The 19931-nt window shown below is 39.0% G+C and overlaps 1 protein-coding gene across 1 annotated transcript in view; it reads left to right on the top strand.

The window, feature by feature from the left end:
- Positions 1–19931, top strand: part of LOC134528940 (transcription factor SPT20 homolog) — a 176793-nt gene that overhangs the window by 103031 nt on the left and 53831 nt on the right. The window contains exons 5-7 of the mRNA XM_063362609.1: positions 1684–1776; positions 7411–7518; positions 13662–13728. Coding sequence (XP_063218679.1) covers positions 1684–1776; positions 7411–7518; positions 13662–13728 — 268 coding nt within the window. The remainder of the gene's footprint in view (positions 1–1683; positions 1777–7410; positions 7519–13661; positions 13729–19931) is intronic.

The raw sequence follows: 19931 nt of genomic DNA, 5'->3' as shown, positions 1-19931 counted from the left end.
GTTTGTTGTAATTGTGATTAGTGATTGGTTGGCGAGTATTTGCTCGTTGGTGAATGTCGGCACGAGCTGGGTTTGCGGCGAATGCCACAACCTGGCGTGCTCCAGCTGTGACTCACTGGTCTCGCCTCCAACACGAGTCCTGGCTACAAACACGTTTGTTGTAATTGTGATTAGTGATTGGTTGGCGAGTATTTGCTCGTTGGTGAATGTCGGCACGAGCTGGGTTTGCGGCGAATGCCACAACCTGGCGTGCTCCAGCTGTGACTCACTGGTCTCGCCTCCAACACGAGTCCTGGCTACAAACACGTTTGTTGTAATTGTGATTAGTGATTGGTTGGCGAGTATTTGCTCGTTGGTGAATGTCGGCACGAGCTGGGTTTGCGGCGAATGCCACAACCTGGCGTGCTCCAGCTGTGACTCACTGGTCTCGCCTCCAACACGAGTCCTGGCTACAAACACGTTTGTTGTAATTGTGATTAGTGATTGGTTGGCGAGTATTTGCTCGTTGGTGAATGTCGGCACGAGCTGGGTTTGCGGCGAATGCCACAACCTGGCGTGCTCCAGCTGTGACTCACTGGTCTCGCCTCCAACACGAGTCCTGGCTACAAACACGTTTGTTGTAATTGTGATTAGTGATTGGTTGGCGAGTATTTGCTCGTTAGAGAATGTCGGTACGAGATGGGTTTGCGGTGAATGCTACAACCTGACGTGCTACAGCTGTGACTCACTGGTCTCGCCTCCAACACTAGTCCTGGCTACAAACACGTTTGTTGTAATCGTGATTAGTGATTTGTTGGCGAGTATTTGCTCGTTGGTGAATGTCGGCACGAGCTGGGTTTGCGGCGAATGCCACAACCTGGCGTGCTCCAGCTGTGACTCACTGGTCTCGCCTCCAACACGAGTCCTGGCTACAAACACGTTTGTTGTAATTGTGATTAGTGATTGGTTGGCGAGTATTTGCTCGTTGGAGAATGTCGGTACGAGCTGGGTTTGCGGCGAATGCCACAACCTGGCGTGCTCCAGCTGTGACTCACTGGTCTCGCCTCCAACACGAGTCCTGGCTACAAACACGTTTGTTGTAATTGTGATTAGTGATTGGTTGGCGAGTATTTGCTCGTTGGAGAATGTCGGTACGAGATGGGTTTGCGGTGAATGCTACAACCTGACGTGCTACAGCTGTGACTCACTGGTCTCGCCTCCAACACTAGTCCTGGCTACAAACACGTTTGTTGTAATCGTGATTAGTGATTGGTTGGCGAGTATTTGCTCGTTGGTGAATGTCGGCACGAGCTGGGTTTGCGGCGAATGCCACAACCTGGCGTGCTCCAGCTGTGACTCACTGGTCTCGCCTCCAACACGAGTCCTGGCTACAAACACGTTTGTTGTAATTGTGATTAGTGATTGGTTGGCGAGTATTTGCTCGTTGGTGAATGTCGGCACGAGCTGGGTTTGCGGCGAATGCCAGCTCCAGCTGTGACTCACTGGTCACGCCTCCAAAACGAGTCCTGGCTACAAACACGTTTGTTGTAATTGTGATTAGTGATTGGTTGGCGAGTATTTGCTCGTTGGTGAATGTTGTGCTCCAGCTGCGGCTCTATAGTTTCGCCTCCCCCACAATTTCTGCTCACGCATATGTTTGTTTCATTGTGATTGGTGATTGGTTTGGCGTGATTCTGCTTGCAGGTGAACGTCGGCACGAGCCGGGAGTGCGGCGATTGCCACAACCTGACGTGCTCCAGCTGTGGCTCGCTGGTATCGCCTCCGGACAAGAACAAGGTCAGTCTTTCGCTGTCTGAGCCACTGCATCAGGGGAAACTCTCTCATGCCTGCGGGGCTAGTGCCGTGTTCTAGTGACTGCTCCTCGAACGGCTTCCTGGCAAATAGTTTTCGCAAGCTAAGTTGCAACCACTTGCAAAACACAAACATATTTTTTAATACTTTTGCTAAAGATTTCTTTCGAAATCAGTTGCAAGAAAAATATTGTAAATTTGCTATGGTAATTTTTGAATATGAGAAATAAATTTTGGGAAATAATACTGAATATTTCGTACCTAATTATATGTTTCTTGCAATGTGTAAGATTGATTATGCACAGACGAACAGAGTGCGCTGACAATGACAAGTGAGTTGCAACAAGAACAGCAAACAAAGACAGATAACGACCTGGGACAAACAGATGAACCCAACGAAGTACGAGGAGGAGCAGACTCTGGCGACCAAATGTAAACAAAGCAACACGTTGCTCCATGGAGCAACAGGTGGGTGGGTGTGTCTGGAGGGGGGCGTGGCACATTTTGTGATTTGTTGCTGACGTCACGGTCGGCGGCGGCCATCTTGTATCTTATTTTCGGAGTTAGGGAGCGCTAGTGTGGAGCGCTGGTGTTATTTTTAAGAATAAAAATATTTTTTATCGCGTCCAGCGTGCCCCGAACCCCGGTACTCAGATTGGTAGGCAGCGACGCTAGCTACTATGCAAGAGCATCGGCGAGGGAGAATGGATTAAATAAGAGAATATGGTTTCAGTTGGGCGGCGGTAAATTCAAATATAAGAGGTGCGCCAAGTTATAGTACTAGTTATGGTACTAGTTATGGTTAACATTCTAAAGACCACAATCTTTGTTATAGTCACTGGCGTCTTTTTTTTAAAAATACGTCGTCTGTTGTTACTGCCATATTTATTACCGGCGCCAAATTTAAATAAAGTCGGCTGCTATAAACCGCCATTTTTTTTTACAGTGGCGCCAAAATTTAAATAAAGTTGATTGCTACGACCGCCATCATTTTTTACATTGACGCCAACTTTGAAAAAACTTAATCGGCTTCTGTAGGCCGCCATCTTTTTATACTGGCACCATATTCAAAAATACTAAAGGGTGTGCCATTATAGTAGTGGTTATACAGAGGCGCATCACATTTTAAAATACAATCATCTTCTTTTTAGTCATTGACGCCACATTCAAAAATAATAAAAAAAGCTATTTTTAAATACATGAAACATCAAACTTACAGTACTAGTTATGTTTAAAATTCTACAGTCCGCCATATTTTTTTATAGTACTGGATGGTGGTGGGATATTTAAAAAGAAGTTTTAAATACTAAAGACATCATCTTGGATTGATACTGTCTATCACTATAACAAAGAAAAGGCATATTTATTACAAGTATGCTTAAAGTGATAGATTAGGCTACAGTAATATTTTTTATACTTCGTAATATTTATGTATAGAATTTTAAATATATCAATTCTTTTTTAAGTGTTGCCATTATTAAGTATTTTACATATAGTAATGAATGTCTTCATTTCTTTTTATGTGTTATGCGTTTGCAAATAGGTATTTGTTTAAATTGTGGTAGAATATAGGCGTATGTTTTAGTATATTCCTTTAGTGTTTTTTTAAAAAGGCATTGCAGTAAGCATAATTTTTTTTATGGTTTCGCTAAATAACACTATTGTGTCAAGCATATTAACATCTCTTCAGCTATGGTGTTAAGTCGAACGTTGGAAGTTCTCTGCAGCCAGCATCGCTGCATCGAGATGTGCTCACAGAGCTCCCCCTCTGATTTAATAATAACCCAGACAGCCTGCCGCGTTATGGACCACCAGCCGGCCTGAGTGCAGAAGAGCAAGTCTCGGAGTTACGTGTCCCTGTATAGTCTTTCAACTACAATTACTAACAGGTAAACATTTCTCCCAAATTAAATAATTTTTTACACATTTAAACATTACGTGTGCCTTCCAGACTCACGTAAATTTCTCCCAGATAAAAAATATTACGTGTGCCTGTATAGTATTTGCTATACAAACGTAATTTCTCCTTAGTTATATATTTTCCCCCAGTTAAATATTACGTGTGGCTTCCAGACGCAAGAAAAATAGCGGAGTATTAAAGTTCCTTGTAGCCGCCATATTTTATGTAATCTTAGTAACTTGCAAATGGGCCTCTCGCCATACACTCACTCTGTCATTACATGTCGCATAATGCTACAAGTAACAACACAGTTAATGTAATCTATGTATCTCAGACTTGAGACTGAGCAGACTGCCTCGTTAGTTAGCAGACAGGCAATATTACCTATAATATCTTACTGATAGTAATGCCTCGCTGCTAAGTAACGTCTCAGACTGGTTGTTTTACCCCAAACACTGACTTGAATCCAATTTATATTAGTCATACCAGGTTATAAACCGTATAAAAATTATTTAATACAATAAAATCAACATTACTTGTGCCTCGTTTCGCGCCAAGGCAAAAGTATATTTTTTTTCCCAAACAAGAGCTAACCTAATCAAAATAAATTACAAAAAAAATTAAATTTCTTTTCCCGTGGACTCCCCCATCCCTTCGTCTACGTCAATGTCTATAGCGTCTTTTTCCTGTAGCAGTTGTTCTAAGAAGTCTTCTGGGTTGTCCGGCTTCACCCCTTCCGCTTCATTGTGTGGGAGATCGATGGAGAGTCCGGAGGCAACCAAACAGATCACGACGTCCCCGTACAAGAGGCGGAGGAAGTCCACCTGGGCTGGACGGGATTTCGTATTGGATATCATCTCGGCCCGGAGATGTTCGAAAACATCCCCAGTACTCCAGTCTTTATACTCGTGAACCTTTTATCAGGTTAAAAAATATCTAATAGTTCAAGTTAACGAATTTTACTCCTGACATGACGAGATTCCCTGTAACGAATCCTTACCTTAGTGGTGAAGAAACCCATCTACATGTCACTGATCCCTAAGTTACCTGGTTCCATGACGACTGGAAGAGTTAGAATGAGCTCTGTGGGAATGCACCCTCAACAGCTACGCACCCTTAGCGCACAGGAAGCCATGTTCACATCTGGTTTCTAGCCTTTAGGGTAGCGGGAAAGCTCCCCCACAGCATGTGTGCCCGCAGTCTCCAACACTTAGTTAAGGTATGTTCACACCCAAACCATTTTGTTTAATCTTCGACGTCACTCCGTTTCACCAAATTTTTTATTGATTCTGGAAATTCTATCCACTCACTAGAAGACGTGTCGGAATTCTCTTGTGTATTGTATTAATCAAATAAATGTCTTTTTTTATTTGTTACTTGCAGTTCTTCCGAATAATAGCCGCATTTGAGTTCGTTTCTATCTAAATCTGTTAAATAGTAGGTCCGAGGATAAATATCACATATCTTCGCAACCTTGAAAACCTTATGACTCCAGTCCTGTGTGTGTACTGTGTGTTCATTGCATGTCCTGTGTGTGTATTGTTTTTTTCTTTTGTCGAATGTGCTTCTTTTTCAATGAATGTGCATCCTAAATTGCTTCCTTTTTTTAAAATGTGGTTTTGACTCCCGTATTAATGTAAATGTATCGTGTTTTGACTCACATATCATTCCAGTGCTCGCGGGTATATAATCGAGACCCAGAACGACAGGGCCTTCAGTCCTCCTCTGACAGCTGTGCAGTGCGAATCTGCTCTCTCTTTAGTACGTTATCTGATATTTAGTATCTGTTCTAATGTAGAGCTCGATAAACAGTTTAACATTGACAGAGCAGAACCTGATGGCAGTAGCGACGACGGCGATACAGTTCCTGTTGGCATTGACGACGACAACTATGCAGACCTTGACAGTTGACTGTCTGTTAATAAATGATACCTGCACTCTAGTGGGTATGAATTAAACTAACACGGAAGCAGTGCCAACACACTCTAGCAGACGAAAACACAATATCGGATCCAATGTGGCGGATGTGCAGTCATACTGTTTGGCGTAATATCTGCCTTGGCATTAGTGGTATTAGGTCAGTCTGCCAGTGGCTTCCGTGGAGGTAGGATCTGTCAACATTTTTAATCGAATGAGATCGCCGTGTTTGAACCGAGGACTCCATGATGTATGTGCGTTTTTTATTAAAATTTTATATAGTAATTTTTTATGAATTTTTAATTTATTTCCGGATTTCTATCTCAAAAAATACGGAATTTCAATGTGGCGGATGATTTTCAGAATGGCGGAAGTATTAAAATTTTATTCAATATTTTTTTTTCTAATTTTTAAAAAAAATTCTTTAAAAATTTGATAATATTTACGGATTTTTAATATGGCGGCCGCAACAAAAAGTGCCACGATAGCGGTCAAAGTCAAGGAAAAGGTGAAAGCCTCCAACCAGAGGCTTATTGGAAACTTGCCAATGGGGAATTTAAGCCTCAAAGGGGACATTTAGAATTTTTGAATATTTCTCTAATTTAAACTGGAAATTTTTCCTCAAAAGGGGAATTTTCCCCCGAAACAGTGAAATTTCTGGGAATTTTTAAAGTATTTTAGCCATTTTTGAGGAATTTTGAGTCCAATTGGCTGCCGGACGTCACAATCCAAGATAGCGCTCTGCTTCACAGGCTCCACAACCTGGAACCTGTCCCAGTCGGAACCAAAGAATACTACTTACGTCATTGCCTTCGGAAATCATTTAATGTGCGCTCTCTGCGTTAACGAAGACAAATAAATGTTTGACATAAAAGGTTAAAAAGTATTAATGTCGATAAAACTGTTGAAACCAATACGGCGTTTCCCTTTTCCTACCTCTTGCCCTCAAGGTTCCGTCTCACACGCTATGATGATTTTTTTTTCGTTTTTATTCAACGGATATTTCTAAAATTTTATCTCGATACCTCCCTTGCATTTGTTTTCCTGCCACATTTATTTCATTCATATATTCACACAGTGTAATATCATCAATTGCGCGAAGTTTTACATCTATGATATAACACTTAGGGAATATCTATTTACAATATTTGTGGCAGAATACAAATGTAAGGATTGAATTGAAATAAAATTTTAGAAAAAGCCCTTAAAAAAGTGATGACGATAAAACAAATAATTCGTCATGACGTGTGGGACTGTATAGTATCTGTTCTGGTGTATGTACTTTTTCAAGAAAACTATAAAAATCAATTTTTTTCCTTCGAATAATCTTTCTGGTATTTATCATTGTCGCCAGGAAGCTTGATATTTTTGTAAAGATCAGCATCGAGAGTTTTAAATTTAAATTTTTTTAATGATATATTTGGTTTTGGTGACCTAACTGACATGATTAATAAATTTTATAGACTTATCCTCCAACATTTCGGTCAAAAATGCAGTGGCAATCTTCAGGTTAGCAGTTGCCTACTGCTGTTCTGCAGATCGCGTCTAAATATTTGACTGACCCGTTGGAGAAAAAATATATTACTTAGAAGAGATTGCATTTCACAAGCCTAGCACATTGGTTTATACAAGTTTCATTTTCCCAAATTGATTTGCTGTGGTGAAGTTTTCTCTCTTGATGTTAGGGTGTTAAGGGTAGAAAAATATAGCCTTTGATAATCCTCATTTCATGTATTTATCAAGTTAAAAATAAAACTATTTAACTTTGACAAGTAAGACTTGGCCGTGCATTGTGTTTTGCAGAAAGCCGAGTGGATTTGCAATACGTGTCAGAAGAGAACTATATACTCGCCAGTGAGGTGGCAGCACCAACAGCAGCTATCAAAGAAGAATCTGTCACAACAGCAGCAAGTATGACCTTTCTTATAACGGCACTTTTTATTTAAAGGAGATATTAATTGTCTGTAAAGTCGTTTTACGGACGATAATTTTACGTGATAACGTCATATGAAAACATTGATGAAAAATTGCATACAAACCACATTAACTTTTCAATTCACTTTATAAAGAGTTGACAAAACAGTTTACGTGTAGGTTGTGTGCTGCCGCTGTCTCTCTTCTACTCGGACGCATCGGCCGATGGAGTGGAAGAGAGATAGATGCGTCACAAGCCGATCGTGCCTCTCTATCGCTTGTTCCGCGCTCTCGCTTGCACGCTCGGCTCAGGCGGAACGTGACAATGAGTCATGCTTTCTCGTGCGTGCAGCCGGCGTTCATCGATTTATAAGACGTTATCACGTCAAAAAAATCTTCCATTTCAAGTTTACACATCTACGTCTTTCCAGTTAGTTTTTGTTGTTAATTCACAAAATGTTGACTTTGAACTTCCTTCTTATGGATGTTACCTGAAACAAAATTATTTTCCCACTCACAACAAAACAGAATTTGGTAACAACTTTTTTTTTAATTTTCAAGTAAATCTGTATATTATATTTGAAATATTGTCTATTAGTAATGTATATTCGCAAGTTCACAAATAATATTCTTAGCATTTATCATTCCCATTGTAAGCGAATAGTCGACATGATTTTGTGGAGTGACTTTAATTATTTGGGTCATGAATAGTTCAAAAAAATTGTAGTTTTCATAACAACCCTATTCAAGCATTTCAAAAAAAAAACTTAACCTTTACATATTTGTTTGAATTAAAAAGAAACAAATTTGATCTATTGGATGTTGTGCAAACTCCCTAGGTACGACCATTAGGTTGCTACGTCCATGTACAAGTTTCACTACGCTAGGAAAAATAGGAGATTAAAACAAATTTACCTAATGGGACATAGAAAATTAATATCGAGTCTGGGGAGAATAAATAAAGGATGCCACATCAAAACGTTATAAGTGCAATTTTTTTTTTTAATGAAACCTCATTTCATCAATAAGTCGTAAATACCACTCTTTGTATGCTCTCCTGTAAAATTGTCCTTAATTTTTTTAAACATTTGAACAGAACACACACAAGGTGGTATTTACAATGTTTTGGTACAATAAAATTTCATTTCGAGAAATGGCACAATTTTTTGGTTTTGACATCCCTTAAAAAATAACTTGTATAATCAAATAAACGAATACTTAAAACGATAACAAAGATAATAATGTATTTGATTTTTCATTCCTGAACTTACTTTTGCTGGGATAATATATGGAATATTTAAGCTATGAGCAATGAAGATTTCCTTAACGTTCCGCAACCTGAAATAAAAAAATACTATAAGAACTTATTGAAAAGAACCACCCAACTGAAACTAAAATATTAGTTAATGCTCGGTCTCACACGCCATGTTGGTTTTTCGTTTTTGCGTCATTACTTTTTTTATATGGATATTTCTAAGATCCTACAAATAACCCTTTTAAAAAAATTCATGAAGAACAAACAAAAAAAATCCACTTGGCGTGTAAAATTAATCCTTAAGTTGTATATAGGTCAATAATGTACAAATTTAAAATGACAGTTAATATTGTAAATAACATTAATGTCTTTAAATACAATCGTCAAAACTAAAATAATAATATTTTAAGTTTCCCTAAATGTAAATTCTTATCACTTTACAATATCAATGATAAAGAGTGATTTTTACACCTAGTGTTGAGAAAAATATTTTATTAGTGATAAATGTCACCATATGAAAAATTATGTTTTTGCGAGTGAGAAATACAGGCCCGGAAAGGATATCCCGGTTAATTAACTGCCATTTTATTTATTAACTAATAATTACATTGTTTTTAAATTACAACAATTCAAATGACTGTCTACAAATTAATCACAATTCCGTAAGTCCACTTTTTTACTCTCCACCGCTGAAGCTCGGCTTCAGAAGCTCTCTCTGCTGTTCTTCCCTTGCCACCCATATCGATTCCAAAACACTGCTCCGCACTACTCGCAGTCCCCCGATGCTCCGACCTTCGTACACAAATCCCCTCCCTCGTCGCCCGCTATCGCTCGTCAGGGGCCACGAAACCTCTTTAACTTCACACGCACACACTCCTGCAGATCAACGTCCGTCTCTTATATACCTGCCAAGTCATCCCGTGGAAAGGTATCGTATCCCTCCGGAGTGTCGTGTTAGTAAAAGGTCTCTCCCCCGTCCCCCATAATTAACAATCGAAGCTGCGAGAACAATGGCGTCCTAGTTAAGCCGATTCTCGCCACGGGGCTCTGGGTACTTGCCAAACCATAGCGAGGGACGGAGAGGCGCCGCTGCTAATCGGGTTTGCGTGTATCGGTAGGGGGAGGGATGCGTGTGGCCTGTACGGGTGAAAGTGAGGCATCTCCCAGAACCTCAGCTGGCCAGCGCACCGAGCTGATTGGTCTGCCTTGTCGCCAGCAGTCTCGCAATACTGACCCACTTTGTGTCTCTATCATACTTGTAACAAAATTGTAAATAATATATTTTTACATTCCAAAAATCCACTTCAAATATAAAATTAATACAGTTGTCGTGTATTTCATTTAAATCTAACATTGAAGCACGTACATAAAAAATTATGGTGAATTCGATTACTACGGGATGCATTTAAAAGTTAAAAGTCAAATAATTGATCAAAAGTGAGCAAATGAGTAAAAAACAATAAAAAAGTGAATTTTCATTTTTCAAACTGATTTTTAATTGACCTTCAAGTCCAACAACTTTTTCTGTAATTAAGTTTTACGATTTAAAGCTTTAATAATATAAGTATAAGTTCAGTATATAAATGGTATTTATTTTGGTTGCCTTTTTGTTATTATTTTTTTAATTAATTGAGGAGTGTTTGTGGGAAACGGTATAAGTGCCAAATAGTAAGTTTCTCAGGAAATGAAAAAAAGTGTCAAAAGTAATTTTATATACCAAATGCTGCAGTACATATATTTTCGGGATTATTCCTGTGACAAAAACTATTACAAAAAAATTTAAACATGTTAAGCAAATGACAAATGAAAAAACAAGCGAAAGTTTTTTTTATAATAATTGTCAAAATTCTGCAGTTTATGTATTTCCAAGATCATTCCTGTGGAAAATAATAACGAAAAAAAATTAATCACGTTACAATATTATGATGCCTACATTATTATGGTGTATTCTCACTTTTTGAAAGAAAAAAAGCATATTATTTACTGTAAAAAGTGTCATATCACTGACAGATTTTTCTGTAAAAGGAATGGTACTTCACATCCATAAAATCTAGCATTGATAGAAGGTCTTTCTTTTTTTCAGCACTTATGTGATTTGATGGCTTGCATCCAGGAAGTTTCTTCAAAGTTTTCACTTGTTGCAGGTTATGCGACTTCTTGAATACCGAACACTCACTCCATTCTTCAAGTTCATTGAAGCTTTTCTTGACCAGAATAGAAGTGTGGTTGTCAACACAAACTCTTATCCAAGATAGTTTAGTCAGCTGGAGTTTGGTTGTATTGAGAAACCGATCCGCAACCATGCCAAAATCAAAAAAGTCCTCTTCTTTCATAGCGAGGACTGTGAAGGGATTGGTAACCCTAGCAGACCTGACAACTTCTTGCACTTCTTCAGGAACCATGGGTGTACATTTTCTTTTTCGTTTTTCTATCACCCCAAAATCCCTATCACAATGCATATAGCTGTGGCCTGAAACGAGGTATTTGATATCTATTGATTTAAAATATCCTTTTGCAACTAGGTATAAAACAGCCATAAGTAACATCCTGTTCTTATTCTGAGCGACGCAGTTATCGCACCATAGCTCTATTTTATTCTTTGCTGTGATTGCACCTTTCAACACTTTATAAAAACATGATGCAATTTCGTTGCCTCCACGACCTGCTATTGCCTCGTGCCACATACACATGTAACTTTTATTGTTATCACCTAAGTGTACACAAAGGTTGTAGTTAGAAAGCTGACTCGAGTAAAACATGTTACTATGCGTAAGAGTGGGACAGAAAATAACCTGCTGGAGGTCTATTGATAAGCAGCATACATCACTTGCAGGGAGCTGTGATTCATTCATGCACTTAGTTAGCAACCCAAGGGCCTTCTGGGCCTTCTTTTGGTGCACAGTCAGCTGTGTTCGTATGGAGAATTGTCCAGTTTGTGTTTCATTGGCCTTGATTTTAGATTGCAGCATATCACATACTCTGCACGTGTCCGTTTTTGGCAATCCAAAATATAGATTTGGGAAATATTTGCGAAATACTCGCTGGTAAAATCTATATTCTACTTTGGATTCAGGGTGTGTATCTTTGAATGCAATATGCATTCTGTGAAAATTTAAGTCACTACTCAGATATTCCCTACCACTTTTTTCCCTTCCATAGTGGCTTTCTTGGCGTGGAAATGATTGTATGTGTTCCTGCACAAGATTCCAGTCTTCATCTGTGTACTTTTGTTTGTGTTTGTGTGATGACGGTCTTTTACCTCTGCCATCGGAATATGCTACATGACCTAGCTTTTTTTTATCGTTGAGTGTCTGAAGTCTTCGGTTGGTGAGAGAGAAAATGTCTTTAAATGTTTTAGCACATACCTGCACAAGGCCTGTTTTCGTGGGAACAGTATATGTCATGGTGCACTGCCGCTTGCTATCAGCCGGATCTTCATATTTTCCGTGTCGCCTTCGTTGAACGGGAATGACATCTATACGGTTCATCAGATACGTGCCTTGTTTTTCATCGGAGAGCTTGTACATTTCTAGGAATAAAAATTCCTTCCATTCCTTCGTCAGTTCACGGCATTTGTATTTACACTTGCAGCTTGCCTAAAACGAAACAACAATAGTTTGTTTTCTCACATGAAAACTTAGGTTTACAAACATTTTGAAATAAAATCAGGTTTGCCACAATCATGTTTTACATTTTGAACAACTTCTGAAAATGCATGTTGGTTTATGATTGCTAGTGTTGTAGACAGAAACATGTTTAGAGCATGTAATTTTAGGTTATGAATGCAATACATACCTCAGCTGCAGCTGGCATCTTTGCAGGTTTTTCCTTTTCTTTTGAAGTTGTGTAAGGCTTCCCATGGGTCCTCAATTCTTTATTTTCCGCCACTTTCTTTCTAACAGACTTTAATACCGAACTGTTATTCATTTCTTACAAGAGTGCATCCAAACATGCCATGAAACGAAACACAATATGGCTACTTACATCAGATGGCACTTGTATCATTCTCCATGACAACAGCTGTGGAGCTACACCACGCGCATTCTATCGACGCTTGTTTGAACTGAATATGGATGATTAGCACTTATACAACTTCCTATGGTATTAGTAACAGGACATACAATTATTTCAATGATAAACCTCAAAATGTTACTTTTTGGCACTTATGCCGTTTCCCACAAACACTCCTCAATTCTAGAACTTTGGGTATTAATAGATATTGAATACGAAATTATTAAAATAGCTAGTTTATTAGTAAATACATTTTATTTAATAAAGTAAATGCGTATGTTAGTTTTACAATTGTTTTAAAAATAAATGAAAATTATTTAAGATCGAGTAAATTTCTGATTTTAAAGAAGACGTATATTATTTAGATTGTTGTGAAGGTTGGGGTTATGGAATCAACAATGGATATGCTTGAGATTTTTTAGATATTTAAGAAATCTTATTACCGATTTATTTTTGTTGAATCAAATTCAAATGTATTGATTTCTTTACTGCTTTCAACTCGCTATCTAACTTTTGATCAATTCGTTTACTTTTAAAACAAAATTCTTTATTGAAAATCATTTTTTACAAATTTTTTGATATTATTGATTTTTACTCATTTTTGTGCAAATTTAGAGTTACCTATTTTTGTTGACTATTTTAGGTCGAAAAAAACTTGAAATGTAAAAAAAAAAAATTATATGTCATCTGAAAAATTTGATATTTGATGTAACGAAAGTTAAATTTAATTAAATTTAGTTAAAAGGTTTGTGATTCATGTAAAACAAATCTCAATATTTGATGTGAAAACCTTTAAATGTGATGTAATTTGACGAGTGGTCCAGGATCGACCTTTGAGAATTGCGGCAGGTTGTAGCACGCCGTGTGTTCGCAGAGCTGGGAAGCCCAGAAGAGAGGCACGGGCGCGAGAAGCGAGGCCCAGCAGCGGCTAGACAGCGACCGTGAGTATACTGGCGCGAAGCCTCTGGCCAATGGCATCCCCCAGAAACCCAGTCCAGACGGCTCCGTGTCCAGCCCGTCGCCGCCGCCCTCGCCGCGCGCGGGGGGGTTGCAGAGGGGGGAGAGCGCGCGCAGGGACGACCACTGCTCCGAGGACGAGGGCGACAGCGAGGGCGACAGCGAGGGCGACAGCGAGGACGAGGGCGAGGGCGAGGGCGAGGGCGAGGACGAGGGCGACAGCGAGGACGAGCGGGAGGAGCCGGAGCAGCCCCAGCCGGCTGCCTTGGCCCCTCTGTTCGATCACAGCCCCGGCGAGGTGTACACCATCCCTGAAGAGGAGGAGGGCGCCGCTAGCCCCACCAGCGGCGACGGTGTAAGCAGCTTGCGTCAGCATCGCCTGGTGGGAGGTGGGTCCCTGCTTGTGCTGTAGTGATGAGCTATCTGCCAGAACAAAGTGCTCGCGCGAGAACTCTGGCAGGCAGCTATCAATTAGATCGATGGGTGAGGTGGGGCATTGTGTTGCGAATACGGAAGTAGCCCACTGCTAGGAGAGCAGTTCGTGCATGACGCTACTCTGAACAGTGCCTCTGAACTCAGCAGCAAACCTCACTCATTCTCGCCAGAGTTTTTCCACTGGAGCATGAGCACCTTGGCAGTGTAGGCTTGGGAAGTCTACCGGGCGCAGCGCACGCCACGTCGGGCGCAGTGTAAGTCTGAGCGAGTTCAGTCTTCTAGGCCGTATGAGCGCAGCCACACCGCCGATCAGCAGGTAATGAGTTGGACTCGTTTTACCAAAGATGACACTACGCGTTGGCCTTGATTTTTAAGCCGAACTTAGTATTTTTATTATTTTCATTGATTGTTTATAAAATGTACAGCGTGAAATAAAATTAACGTTTTAAGTAGTCGTAAAAACTTTAGGTTACTTTGTTAAAGCGAGGCCTAGTTTTGATATGCTGGCTCTTACTACATCTATCACACTTCTCCAATGATCATTGGAGAAATGTCCTTTCTGTTCTCACTGACTCAGTATCTATTCATTATTTTTTTCTCTCTTTGGTATTATTTTGCAGCTGTTTGTTTTTGTATGCATTGTTGTAATATATTTTGTATTGTTTGTTTCCAGCTTATTGTTTCCTGCCGTCTTGCATTGCTCGTGTAAACTTGTATCATTCAGTGCATTGCGAAGTAACTGAGTTGTAATACACGCCTCTTTTACTTGGTCAATTGTTTATAAACTAAAGTGTGAGCTGCGAATATGTGCGCCAATAAAAACTTTCAAGCTAATTTGATTGCTGTATGTCGATCTGCAAATATATTATAAAGCGGTATAAAATATAATACAATTTTAATCCAGACATCAGATACCAGAATTATTGTTAAATAAATTAAAATAATTTTATAGCATAGTTACGTTATAAAGGATTTTCATTAAAACACTTGTTTCTAAGGTGTTAATGAATCCTCATAACATCAAAAGAATAACACATGTGCACTTCCGTTTTTCACTTAAATATTTTATGTAAATGTACCTTGTCCTTAAATTATATTATACTGATATTATAACACAAGAATAAAGTTAAAAATATATAATGATAGCGTAGTAAAAAATAATATGCAATAGTGTTTGAAATATGATATACAAAAATAAGCATTATCATTTGGAAAGTTCTCAGAAACTGAACCGCCAAGTACATATTTACACTCGTCTACTTGAACGTTAGTGAAGTTGTTTTTAACCGACTTTCAATACGAGTAGTAAAGTATGTCCATAAAATAATGTCCCAGTTATAAATGTATAAATGTTAATAGTATAAACTGTAAGTATTGTAGAGTTTTGGTTCAAGGTCACAATTAAAGAGTAACTCAAACAGTTTTAGATAAGTGCATGCGCGAGTACTGCTTTGTTGTTTTCTCGCTTGCGGCGCCACCTTCGAAAATGGCGACTCCAAAGCATAAAGGGTTTTGTGTTCTGCAATCTGATAAGAGTGGAACTGTAAGTTCAGCTCAACGTGCGTTTCGTTTAAAGTTTAATTGTAATCCCTCATAAACATCCACCGATGGTCGCTATGAGAGAGCACTTTTTTGCTGGCCTTTACGTTCAGCTGACATAACACCATGCGATTTTTTTAGTTTGGAGCTTTATTAAAGATCATGTCTACGTTCCACCGCTGCCTAATGATATGCCAGAGTTGAGACACAGAAGTGAAGAGGCTATTTCTTCCATTACTCCGGACGTGTGTGGGAAGAATTGGACTATAGGTTGGATGTGTTCCGTATATTAGGTGCACATACTGAACATTTGTAAGAAAAACTAGTTCATTGTACCTTTTATTTGATGTATGATTTGTTGTAAATTGTCTAAATTAAACTGTTATAATATACCTTTGAAACTGGGACATCTTTTAATGGACATCCTGTATTTTGTCCACGCGGATATAATGCACATCAATTCTTAAATGTGGCTTTAGACTTCCCCGTCGTGTGCCTTGGGCGTTTCTCGGCTATCTTCGCATAGTTACAGAACTACAGTACTGCTGGACTACAAAACTACAATTGATTCTGCAGAAGTTCGCCGTTGGAATTTGAAGGACGGTGACCAGTCTTGACTCTAGGTGGAGGAAAACCGATTATAAATTCCTTGTTTACTTACCACAAATACACATTTTCTTTAGTGAGTTCAGTATTTACAAAGACAGTCAACACAGTGAAATATTATCCTCGAAACTTTCCTTCCTTGAGCCTATTAAGAATTGCAAATCATTTAATTTGTTAAGTAGGCTACTTTGTTTTCAAATCAAAGCTAAAATCATGCATTAATTTCAAAGGCAGTCCTTCCTTACTGCCTCACCTGCGCTTTGACCCTCCAATCGCATTTCCTATGGAAAAAAAAAACCTGTTTTACAGAATTTTAATTACTTAGAATTTTTTTTATCAATATTAACGTATCTATTATTCCAGTGTTATATCATGCTATGTGTCATTATTTTATAGGGAATAACTTATTAAAACCATCAAAGTCCCCAATTTGCTTTTAAGAGGCAAATACAGAGAGAGTAAAATGTAATTTCAGTAGTAAATGTATTAAAAAGTTAGATTAAAAAACAAGTTACTGACTAAAAATGACTTCTTACTCACATGGGATCTCTTCAGTTCGAGCCCCTCCCAAACACCAAGAGGCACGGCAGCTCACCGCGACGATGACTGTAACATGACTCACCCTAAAGTTGGCCGCCCGACCGGCCTCACGAGCTCCTAAAGTGCGCGGGCGCTAAGGGCGACATTGCCTCGCGCATCGCACGCCTCTTCGCCTCTACGCGCCACGCACCTAAATGACGTGCATTCCTCGCGTCGGTAACGCGCCTCTATGGGACTTTCAGCGTCAACCCTGCGAGCTTAACGTGGAAAACTAAATGCAAAGTCTCCACGCACGTGCCTATACTACATCAAATATTGCGGACCACGTTTTTTTTCCTGCATTAAAACGTCAATAAAATCACATGCTTAAGCATTTTATCACTATCTATATAATGCATGTTAAAAATTAAAATCATAACACCAAACTTTTTTGGGCAATTAAATGGCTCTTAACAGCCGTGTAAGCCTTTTTTTCTATCCATACTATACATTAAAAAACCAACACAAAACGAAACCTGTATGAACATGTTCCATGGTTCTTAACGGCGCGAGGTTCGCTGGACTGTTGGAGAATTCCGCATGTCTGCGCTAGTGGTACTGTGCAGGTAGCAAGGGTCGCTCGTATCTCTGTCGCTCTCCCGCGTGGGACCTCTATTTCTATTCGGTTTGGGCATTCCCGGGTAAGATAATCTCCCAAGTCCCGTGACAGAAAGGGGGCGAGCTGCCATGTTGCCAAACTTAGGCCGGCCACTCACGCTCCGGTTTTCCTCAGAGGTCTGCCTCAAGGTGCTATGCCTCAAGGCAGGCCTGAAATGGGGGGTGCGCCCACACGTTCGGGTCTCCTAGAGTCACCTTGAGGCGAATGTGTCAGTAGTATGCCTGCAATTATGGCGTCAACAGACGATGATCTTGCTGTCGTTGGATTGCTTATAGCAACGGGGAAAATGAAGACACAGAAAGTGAAACGCAAAGTGTGGTGCAAAAACTAGTTAAAATAAAGACAAAAATATTCACACATTTATTTGTAGAATGAGCTGATGTTCGCGCCAAAAGATTGGCATGATTACTAAAGGATGGACGAAGATACATACATGAAACTCCTGTCGCTTGTGGCACCAATTATTGTGAAATAGGATATCCAACAGGAAATCAAACAGATGGAAATACCACAATGTCGGCTCATAAACTTTGTCGGCACCACTTCCACTTTTCTTCAAATTCTTCACTTCTTTCGCTTCTTTGCAGATTTTGCTTCTAAAATTATTAATTCTTTTAATTACTACATCTTTGTTGGCAGTATGCTCTATTTCTTTCATTTTTCCCACTAATCGTCCGTATGCAGCCCCCTATTTCCGCGATCATGATATTATTTCGCTTTACTTGCCATAAGCAAGTAGAATCCTTGTACAGATTAATTAATTCCTCCAATACTTGGCGTGTTCGAGAAGAAATGGTTACCACAGCAAGTATTCGGACTAACCTCACTCGCGGATGTAGGGGGAGGCACTGACAGGTCGCCTCAAGGTCTGCCTGATCTCTGGTACACACACACCGGAAAAGTGTGAGGAATGGGCGTACCTTGAGGCGAACGAAGGTATTTTCGATTTTCACTCCGGTCGCCTCTTTCCAGGAAACCTCAAGGTACAATAATATACACACACTCCGGTCTACAAGGTTCTGTACCTTGAGACAGACTTCTGAGGAAGACCGGAGCGTGTGTGGCCGGCCTTAAACACTAGCAGGTAGAGACATTCTTGGAAGCGAGGTCATTCATCCCTGCCTTTCTGTTGTTCGAAGACATCAGAGACCTAACTTACTCTTCGCTGCTAGACCTGCCAGACTCTGGCTTTCAGTGTGAACCGAAACACTTGTGGAAGAGTGTTAAAAACGTAAAAATGAAAATGGTTTTACTCTCTAATATATTTTTTGTCAGAAAGGCACAACATTTCAAAGAAGGCAAATTAGGGACAAATCGCCCAGAAATCAAAGATAGTAGCAAAGACGCATTAATTTACTAAATGGCTTTCGGTGAGATTTTTAAGATAATGATTTGATTTTACATAACATAATACTTTGTCCAAGCAATTAGTCTGCATTTCGATTAAATAAAATTTTCAAATGTTTTATTAAGGTAACATAGTTCTTGGAAAGGACTATAGCAAAAAATAAAGACGCACAGCATGAATTTTAAAATAATATTTATTTAAAAATTGGTTTTCTGTACATAATTGTACAGCTGAAAGTAGTTATATGCTTTGATTAATATATATCGATAAATCATCCACATGCTTAAAATATTAGTTTAAAATAAATTTTAAGAAAAATAGTTACAGGGAAGTAATTTTTTTAATGCATACCGTCAATTATGCTTAACTGAACACTTTATAAAATTAACCCTTGAAAACATATCTGCCCCAAACTGCGTATAATTTTATATTTTCTAGTAAATATCCGATTAAGTTGGCAATGAAAGCGCAAAAGTATAGTTCAGTGTATTAACGTCTTATAAAAGGTGTAATATTTTAGTTACCGGCTTTATGTGAACTAAAGTAGTAATTAGTATGTTGGCAGCATTTTGAAGTATGTTATATTTTCACATTTCTCCGTGATATCTGAACTTAAGTCACTACGTCAAGTACAACGTAAGTTTCGCCGTTTAGCAGAATGATACAATACAAGATAAAGAAGATAGTAAGCAGGGTTTTCAAAAGTGTTCAGCTAAGCCGTAACACACAATTTTAAAATTATTACTAAGTAACCACAACAAAATACACAGAATTACACACTAAGAAAATATTTTGTGGTCACTAAATAACTATTGTTACATTTTGTTGTTTAAACCCAAACCAAGTTATGGATATTATATGTACATTTGTTGGAAATATTTATAGGAAAGAAATTTGTTACAAGGATTTTTAGTTTTTAAAGTCTTTTCCAGTTTATACATTTATTTTACCAATACCGAGGGCCATAATCTATAGCCAAAACAGTAGCAAGACCAAAAATTATGATGACTTACTACACTCGTAGTTTATAATGCGTAGTTGCTGTAAGAACAAGCAATGCT

This window comes from Bacillus rossius, chromosome 2 (assembly GCF_032445375.1).
Source record: "Bacillus rossius redtenbacheri isolate Brsri chromosome 2, Brsri_v3, whole genome shotgun sequence".
Lineage (NCBI taxonomy): Eukaryota > Metazoa > Arthropoda > Insecta > Phasmatodea > Bacillidae > Bacillus > Bacillus rossius.
Note: the sequence above shows the minus strand (reverse complement) of the source record. Positions and strands in the feature narration are given on the sequence as shown.